The 9,380-nt window shown below is 45.4% G+C and overlaps 2 protein-coding genes across 2 annotated transcripts; one reads left to right on the forward strand and one right to left on the reverse strand.

Annotated features, from left to right (window-relative positions):
- Window positions 1–149: 149 nt before the first annotated feature.
- AMY1A (amylase alpha 1A) lies at window positions 150–5,175 on the reverse strand (the record flags this gene model as incomplete). Its single annotated transcript, XM_084290778.1, has 10 exons — window positions 150–339; window positions 1,084–1,209; window positions 1,319–1,440; window positions 1,601–1,700; window positions 1,815–1,937; window positions 2,025–2,158; window positions 2,590–2,820; window positions 3,846–4,043; window positions 4,245–4,391; window positions 5,008–5,175. The coding sequence occupies 10 exons, from the start codon at window positions 5,173–5,175 to the stop codon at window positions 150–152; spliced, it is 1,539 nt and encodes a 512-aa protein (XP_084146904.1).
- A 1,396-nt stretch (window positions 5,176–6,571) lies between these two features.
- Window positions 6,572–9,106, forward strand: LOC311212084 (pancreatic alpha-amylase-like; the record flags this gene model as incomplete). Its single annotated transcript, XM_084291191.1, has 7 exons — window positions 6,572–6,679; window positions 7,356–7,489; window positions 7,577–7,699; window positions 7,814–7,913; window positions 8,075–8,196; window positions 8,306–8,431; window positions 8,998–9,106. 7 exons carry the CDS (start codon window positions 6,572–6,574, stop codon window positions 9,104–9,106), a joined length of 822 nt encoding a protein of 273 aa, XP_084147317.1.
- Between the last annotated feature and the right edge of the window lie 274 nt (window positions 9,107–9,380).

Below are 9,380 nucleotides of genomic sequence, written 5' to 3' on the forward strand. Positions count from 1 at the left end.
TTAGGAGGAAAGACATCACTCTTCAGTTTGATTGCCATTTATTGTTCACTGGGAACGGAGAGTCACAGGATCTTGAACACCAGGGAATCGCAAATGGGAGAAACAGCATACATACAGACGGACAGGAGAGAAACAAATTCTGATTGAAGTTATAACTTGGCATTAACGTGAATTGCAACAAATGGATCGTCGTCAGTGTTACTGATCTGGAATTTAGCCGTTCCATCCCCAGAAACATACACCTGCTTTCCAGTACACGCGTTGCCCTCCTTTTGTCCAGAAATAACATCACAGTAGGTACCAGCAGGCAGACCAGTTTGCAAATTGACGTTCATGTACCTGTGTGAAAATCAGTGAACGTTGCTTCTCTGTTGTTTTCAAAACAGATATTTGCAACTGGGTAAAGGAATTCTGAAGCTGATGCTATTGCATGACTTGGAAAGGCAATGCGATGCAAGGGAGTTACTAAGCCTGACCCTGCTTCTCTCCCTGCACTCCTTTATCGGCCCTCCAGAAATGGGGAGGCCACTGTGTGAATCTAGCTCAGGCTGCAGGAGTTGTTCTCATTGGAAGAAAAGAACAGGACAAAATCAAAGCATAAAAGAGCTTCACAACAGGACGCGTGCTGCTAAAGGTAATCCTAATTGTGATGAGCGTTCAATCCATTAGGGTTGAACGGGCTTGGACTGGCTTGGATTGGACGGGCAAGTTTGGATGAGGGAAGTGAGAGAGTGCCTGCTCCGCTCAGAACTACCAAAACTTCAGCTCCTACTGCCTCCATCCTTGGGCACTGCTCTGTCCACAGCACCAGCCTCTTCTCATGTGAACTCATCTGTGGGTGTACTGGAGATGCCATGGTATGTGCGGCAGACCACAGGAATGGGATGCTCAAGATGCTAATGAGCAATCTGTACATCTTCAGACGCTCCACTCAGACACCTCAGCCTTGCTTTCAATGTTCTCCATTCACCTGTCAGCGCTCTAGCTGAAGGACATCCCCCCTCCCAACACCTGAGCCCTTTCAGCATTCCGTCTGGGGAGCTCTGCTTCTCCTCGGGGATACGGTCTCTCCCACCAACTTACCAGTCGTCATTATTAAAGACGATGAAGCCTTTATTGCCACGGCCAAAAGCTACTTGATTGCTGCCATTGTCCCACCAGTTTGAGAAAGGCTGGCCGTCTACCACGTTACGGAAGATAACCATGTTCCTGAAAATGCCAGGAATGGCTGTCACTGGAGTTGCAAGAGCTCCACAGCCAAGAGGCTCATCATGCAAAAGTCACTGCTTTTACTGCGTTTTGCTCCAGAGTCTCCTACCTTATTTGCCGCCAGCGATGCTCACATACCCAGTCGTTGCCACAGGTGGAGTCCGCATTGATTTTAACAGACTTTGTTGATCCATCCGAGTTGCTAGGTGGTCCAATCCAGTCATTGGCATCCTTTTTATTGAAAAGAGACATTTGAAAGTTCTTACTGGAAAAAGCAGAGCAAAAAGCGGGATGGATGGCGCACCTAATTTCCACCCACCCGATCCAGGATTGGACAGAGAAATCACTTGAGAAGTTTAGCAAACATGAATCTTGAGCGTTACAAACTTACCTGCCCATTTACAAAATTTCTTGTCCAACGATAACTTGACATCACACGTGTGAATCCATACGGATGAGCCAACATGAAACCAACGGCCATTTTATAAAGCCTGTTGGGCCAAAAGCATAATGAGACGTGGCTAGAAAAAGCGTGCCGGGGAACAAAGAGACAAACAAATCAGCAAGAGGAAGAGGCATCAGCCAGACAACCCCGCATTCCTTACCTGGCGTCCCAGAAGGTGAGAATGGAAGCTCCACCAGCCCCGTGCCCCCGCTGGTTGTCATGGTTATCCACAAAGACCAGGGCTCTGTCAGAAGGCACAAAGCCCCAGCCTTCTCCCCAGTTCCTGGCCAAAAACACAAGGACTTGAATCTACCCCGCCAAGCTGTGCATCCAGCATATCCTAGGCAAGCTGCACGATGGGTGCCCTTACTTTAAGTAGGCCATCTTTTCTCCATTCCACTTGCGGATCACTGTCCCCAGTCTTGCGCCGTATTTGAATTCGGTCACTCGGCCATTTCCAAAGTACTGACTGCCTGTGATTGGCTCGCCACCCAAGTCAATTACCTAGTACAGGAAGCAGGTGGTAATCATCTTTTCTGGTCCCACATAGACAAAATTGCTGCATTCACTCAGCAACTTTACCTCATCTTTTAGCTTGAGAGAAATGCATTGCTCAGCACGTTCGTTTCTGCTGGGCAAATCAGCCAAAAGTTGGTACAATACATGCTGTAACCATGTGAAAAGAAGGGGCTGTAGAGTTGCCCTAAGCTGCCGCCTACCACCTCCTAGTTAGTTGACCATTAGAAATCCCCACATAGATTTCAAGGTGCCTTGCATTTCTGAAGGGCAGGTATCACTCGCCCACTGGACTGCGGAGCTCAGCCTTTCCTGGTGTGTAGGAACAGGCCCATGGCATCACTGCCACTCCTCAGGAGGAGGAAGGTAGAAAAGACACATGCACAAAGAGAAGCAGAAAGGAAATTCATGGAGATTACCTCTTGGTAAATGAACGGTTTTGTTCCTGAAGGAAACCATCGAGTATTCAGAGTATTCAGCTTATCCAGAAATGCTTTGATGTCCCCAGGCCACATATGCTTGGAAGCATCAATCCGGAAGCCTGCTACACCAATATCAATGAGGTAATTCATGTACTCTGCAATTTTTGTGCGTACATAGTCCTTCCCCAGGGCCAGATCAAGAAGGCCACTCAAGCGACAGTCACGAACCTGTGAAATGAATAAAGAATAATGTAAAAGAAAAGGGAAAGTAGAACAGAAAAGGGAAAGCAAACGCAGATCCAAAAGGCAAAGGAAAAAGAAAAGGAAAAAAAAAAAAGGAAAAGGAAAAGGAAAAAGAAGAGGAAGAGGAAGAGGAAGAGGAAGAGGAAAAAAAGTAAAAAAAAAAAATAATAAAAGTTAAAAGAAAAAGAAATGGATAAGGAAAAGGAAAAAGAAAGAGAAAAAGAATAAAAAAAAGGAAAGGAATAGGGAAAATAAAAGGGAAAAGAAAAAAGTTGAAATAAAAAATAAAATGAAAAAGAAAAATTAGAAAATGAAAAAGAAAAACAAAAAGGACAAAGAGAAAGGAAAAGTAAAAGCAAAAGAAAAAAGACAAAGGAAAGGGAAAGAAAAAGGAAAAGATAAAGGACAAATGACAAAGGAAATTGAAAAGGAAAATGGAGAAAGGGGAAGGTAATAAAGAGCACTGTGGTCTCACTCCATGCAGCAGCTTATAAAGCAGTGGTCAGTAAAATATCACCTCCCCATCTTGATGTCATCAGCATTCCGGATGGGAATCTGCACAGCGTATCATTGCAAAGCTGATAAAGGCTGAGCTGTGAACTTGAGAAAGACCTGCCACACATTCCATGTACAAAAACACTACCGCGCGCAGCCAGGGTAGCATCTTGCACTGCTGCCAGTTTTCCAGGAGGCACCTTATCAGGCTCAGCTGAGTTTTGCAGCTGTAAGGAAGAGCTCACTGGTGCAGCTGAGTGCTTTGGGCTCCATCAGTTCAGGCGCAGTCCTGCGCATGCCCACATGAAACATGTGGGACAGGTTTGTGATTTCTCAGTGCCTACTATACTGTGCACAAGTACCTTCCCTGAAGACAAATCTATGATGCTCACTGTATTCACTGGTCAGGTGGCGAAGCGCTGAATCTGTGGTCACCTACTCCCTTTGTGTCGCCATACAGTAGTCTTTATAGAACAGGTTAAAAAAGAATTCACAGTTTTCCCATAGAAATTTACCTGATACGTGTCTCCATAATTCTGGATTTCTCCATTTGAGGTGTGACATTTGCCATCATTGAAATCCCAGCCAGAGTACGGCACTGCTGGAAAATTTTCGTTCCCAGCATCAAAATAGCTTCCACACGTTGAATGGGTGCCTGAGCCACCTGCAGACCCACACATGTGGTTGACGACAGCATCCACATAAATATAAACCTGAAACGTAGTGATTGCACTTCAGTATGCTTTGTAGCGCTGGGAAGCAACAGTCAGAGCTTTATCACATCACTGTTAATTTGACCCTTTTTCCCCTTTCATATTCTCCATTTATGCCTCCTTTGAGGACAGGAGCAGTGACGTCCCTCAGTTGAAACCACACTGCTCGCTGTATCAGTTACGTGTTTTAAAGGCACTTACTCCAACGTTGTTGCATCTGGTCACCATGTCTCTGAATTCTTTTTCATTTCCTGATCGAGTGCAGAGCTTGTAGCTGATGGGCTGGTATCTTTCCCACCAGGGTCTGAATGGGTTAGTAATGACGATATTTTCATTTGGAGGCGAAACCTGCAGATGAGATGATGGACCTCAGTAAGAAACTAGTAGTTCCTGTTTCAAGTTCAAAGTGCAAAACATGCACCAAGATTAGTCCTGGATTCCCATGAGAGACAGGCTTTGCGCCGGACCCGGTCTCTCTCGCTCTCTCTCCCTCCCTGCAGCACAAGCTGGGGTCTGCGAGATGTCTGTGTTGTAGACTGGTAGCAAGGAAGTTTTCTTTTGTTCCCATGGGCTGCCCATGTCCAGCCTGGGCCTGCTGTCCAAGGGCACGCACATGGGAGGGCTGAAGCCACAGGAACTACTTTTGTCTGCAATAGAGACATCCTTCGGAAAGCCAAAACTCCACGCTGAGACACTTGCCTCAGTAAAAAGGGAAGAGGAAAACTTAGCCTTCCAAGGGAAGCCCATCAGGGGAAAGCGTGCACCTTTGCAGCTGGTCTGATGGAGAGAAACCCGACCCAGGCCGGCAGGATCTCTGGTTACGCCTAACAGCATTTACTACTTCCATCCCCACGTTCCACACCAAAGTTACTTGGAGCTGGCTGTCTCTGATTCTGGCCTTTTGCGGTTTATTAATCAAATGTTACAAAGCAGTTTCACTACCTACGGGCAGGAAACAACGTACCTGAACTCCTCCAAATCCATTAGGAGCTAAGTAGCGTTCACACTCGAGAGCAATATCGGCCCAGCGCCATTCAAAGAGATGTACAATAGATGTCCTCCCAGCCCGAGTGTTGGAGTTGTACTGCGCTCCGCAAAGCCCTACGGCTGCGAGGAGAAGGAGGACTTGCATGGTGCCTTCAGCATAAGGCTGTGGTCTCTCCACTGCCAATTTATACTCCTGCAAGATGACAAAGTTCCTTTTGCAGCTGACAGATTTCTCAGAGATAAACACTATCAGTTATTGTTTGGGTAGCGATCTGGGTATCACTCTTCCGTTTTGTTTTTTTTTCCCCGAATTGCCCCACAGCTGAAGATAAAATAACTTTTCACAATGTTTATGCCTTATCATAAACCAAGCAGTCTGTGCGCAGTTCACCCAAATTTGGGACTGTATTCTTTCCAGTCATATAAACAAAGATAATGTATCAGAAGTTAGCCCAGGCGTGACACGTGGACCCTCAACGGGATCTCTGGAATATGAAATGAAAGGCATTATAAGACAAGAGGAACTCTAATAGGTCTCAGAGAATGAATGAATTCAGAGTGATTCAGCGGCATCTAGCACTCAGGATTAATCCCAGCTCACATCTGGGTACCAGATCAGCCACTCTCAGTCAAAGGCAGATGCATCACACAACACATTGTGAGACTTGAACAGCTGAATCACACTGGAAATAGGAAATTGGCCTTATGTTTTTTCCTGTTATTTCACATAGTCAAGGAGGGAAATGCAAAATTAGATGTAAAGAGATAGTGCAGGTGAATTTTTGATGTCTGTCATAAAAATGAATTGGAAAGTCAAATGGATCCATTGCCTAAGCCTGTTCTGGATTTTCCTGCTATTTCCTCTTTCAAAGACCTTCCCGCTTTTCATTGTACCATGATTTGAGGATCTCATTTGGAACTAATATATAACGTCAAGTTCCTAGTACAACACTCCCTGAATAAGCTGGAGTCAGGCCAATGATAAAACAGCACTCTGTGAGAATTCAAAAACAAGAAAATCCCTGACACTTAGTGAATAACTGTGAGAAACGCAAGAAGTCCACCAACAGGCATACCCACTCCAAGAGAAAATGTCATTACATTTTGTACCTGAACTGCCTCGATTATGTCCTTTCTAAACTAGCCATGACATTCCGTATGTGTCAGATACATTCTTGTCTTTCCCAGAATTTGTGTTCAAGGATGAAATGCAAAAGCAGGTCATGTTTGCCCACCTGTTCATTTTCCTATCATAGAACTTACGAGAGGTCTTTTTCAAATACAAACAAATGAATTGACTTTATTTTAACTAACAGCAATGACACATTGATTGGTGGGAACTTTGGTTCATTGGTTTCTATCTTCAGTACTGTCACAGTAGAAGACAAACTGTTCCAAATGGGAGCAAGAGGGAATAAGGATTCTAACATCGTAAGTAAAAGGAGTCAATTCATTCTTACAAAAATATGCACCAGCTCCACACATGACCTTGTCTACATTCCAACAGCAAGCAACCAGTGAGGTGATTACAAATTGTGATTATGAGGATAGTGAGAACAAACCTATTGACTGTCATTATTACCAAGACCAACCCAATGCATGGTAAAATTTTAAAACACCGTTCCCTTGAGACTTGTATTAAGCTAAAGGTACGTTATTCGGCTGCTCAAGCCTCACAACGTGTTGTGTGATGCATCAGCTATTGACTTAGAGAGGCTGGTCTGGTAGCCAGGTGTGAGCTGGGATTAATCCTGAGTGCTAGATGCCTCTGAATCCCTCTGAATTCATTCATTCTCTGAGACCTATTAGAGTTCCACTTATCTCATAATTCTTCCCCTCCCCTTTCCTCTCCTCAATCCTCTCCCCTTCCCTCCCCTCCGTTCCTTTTCCCGGCTACGTTCCAGAGCTCCCCTCAAGGGTCCACATGTCACACCTGGGCTAACTTCTGATACATTATCTTTGTTTATATGACTGGAAAGAATACAGTCCCAAATTTGAGTGAACTGCGCACAGACTGCTTGTTTAATGATAAGGCATAAACATTGTGAAAAGGTATTTTATCTTCAGCTGTGCGGCAATACAGAAAAAAAAAATAACACACAAACAAACAAAAAAAACAGAATGGAAGAGTGATACCCAGCTTGCTAGCCAAACAAGAACTGATAGTGTTTATCTCTGAGAAATCTACAACTGCAAAAGGAACTTTGTCATCTTGCAGGAGTATAAATGGCCAGTGGAGAGACCACCCCCTTATGCTGAAGGGACAGCAAATTTTTCCTCTCTATGGGAACAGGAAAGATGATTACCTTCTGCTTCCTGTACTAGGTAATTGACTTGGGTGGTGAGCCAATCACAGGCAGTCAGTACTTTGGAAATGGCCGAGTGACCGAATTCAAATACGGCGCAAAACTGGGGACAGTGATCCGCAAGTGGAATGGAGAAAAGATGGCCTACTTAAAGTAAGGGCACCCATCGTGCAGCTTGCCTAGGATATGCTGGATGCACAGCTTGGCGGGGTAGATTCAAGTCCTTGTGTTTTTGGCCAGGAACTGGGGAGAAGGCTGGGGCTTTGTGCCTTCTGACAGAGCCCTGGTCTTTGTGGATAACCATGACAACCAGCGGGGGCACGGGGCTGGTGGAGCTTCCATTCTCACCTTCTGGGATGCCAGGTAAGGAATGCGGGGTTGTCTGGCTGATGCCTCTTCCTCTTGCTGATTTGTTTGTCTCTTTGTTCCCCGGCACGCTTTTTCTAGCCACGTCTCATTATGCTTTTGGCCCAACAGGCTTTATAAAATGGCCGTTGGTTTCATGTTGGCTCATCCGTATGGATTCACACGTGTGATGTCAAGTTATCGTTGGACAAGAAATTTTGTAAATGGGCAGGTAAGTTTGTAACGCTCAAGATTCATGTTTGCTAAACTTCTCAAGTGATTTCTCTGTCCAATCTTGGATCGGGTGGGTGGAAAAATAGATGCACTAACCATCCCGCTTTTTGCTCTGCTTTTTCCAGTAAGAACTTTCAAATGTCTCTTTTCAATAAAAAGGATGCCAATGACTGGATTGGACTGCCTAGCAACTCGGATGGATCAACAAAGTCTGTTACAATCAATGCGGATACCACCTGTGGCAACGACTGGGTATGTGAGCATCGCTGGCGGCAAATAAGGTAGGAGACTCTGGAGCAAAACGCAGTAAAAGCAGTGACTTTTGCATGATGAGCCTCTTGGCTGTGGAGCTCTTGCAACTCCAGTGACAGCCATTCCTGGCATTTTCAGGAACATGGTTATCTTCCGTAACGTGGTAGACGGCCAGCCTTTCTCAAACTGGTGGGACAATGGCAGCAATCAAGTAGCTTTTGGCCGTGGCAATAAAGGCTTCATCGTCTTTAATAATGACGACTGGTAAGTTGGTGGGAGAGACCGTATCCCCGAGGAGAAGCAGAGCTCCCCAGACGGAATGCTGAAAGGGCTCAGGTGTTGGGAGGGGGGATGTCCTTCAGCTAGAGCGCTGACAGGTGAATGGAGAACATTGAAAGCAAGGCTGAGGTGTCTGAGTGGAGCGTCTGAAGATGTACAGATTGCTCATTAGCATCTTGAGCATCCCATTCCTGTGGTCTGCCGCACATACCATGGCATCTCCAGTACACCCACAGATGAGTTCACATGAGAAGAGGCTGGTGCTGTGGACAGAGCAGTGCCCAAGGATGGAGGCAGTAGGAGCTGAAGTTTTGGTAGTTTTGAGCGGAGCAGGCACTCTCTCACTTCCCTCATCCAAACTTGCCCGTCCAATCCAAGCCAGTCCAAGCCCGTTCAACCCTAATGGATTGAACGCTCATCACAATTAGGATTACCTTTAGCAGCACGCGTCCTGTTGTGAAGCTCTTTTATGCTTTGATTTTGTCCTGTTCTTTTCTTCCAATGAGAACAACTCCTGCTGCCTGAGCTAGATTTACGCAGTGGCACCCTAGTTCTATAGTTCTAAAGCAGATATATGTTTCCGGGGATGGAATGGCTAACTTCCAGATCAGTAACACTGACGAAGATCCATTTGTTGCAATTCACATTGATGCCAAGTAATATCTTCAATCAGAATTTGTTTCTCTCCTGTCCGTCTGTATGTATGCTGTTTCCCCCATTTGCGATTCCCTGGTGTTTAAGATCCTGTGACTCTCTGTTCCCAGTGAACAATAAACGGCAATCAAACTGAAGAGTGATGTCTTTTCTCCTAATGAACTGGATCGTAGTAGCATTATCACATCATAACCAGGGGCCATACCATTGGTACCTCTTAAGGCTACCAAGAGAGCACTGCATTTCCCAGCTGCTATCAGCCATGCTGGCTGTTCCACTG

This window comes from Netta rufina (assembly GCF_964035555.1).
Source record: "Netta rufina genome assembly, chromosome: 8".
Lineage (NCBI taxonomy): Eukaryota > Metazoa > Chordata > Aves > Anseriformes > Anatidae > Netta > Netta rufina.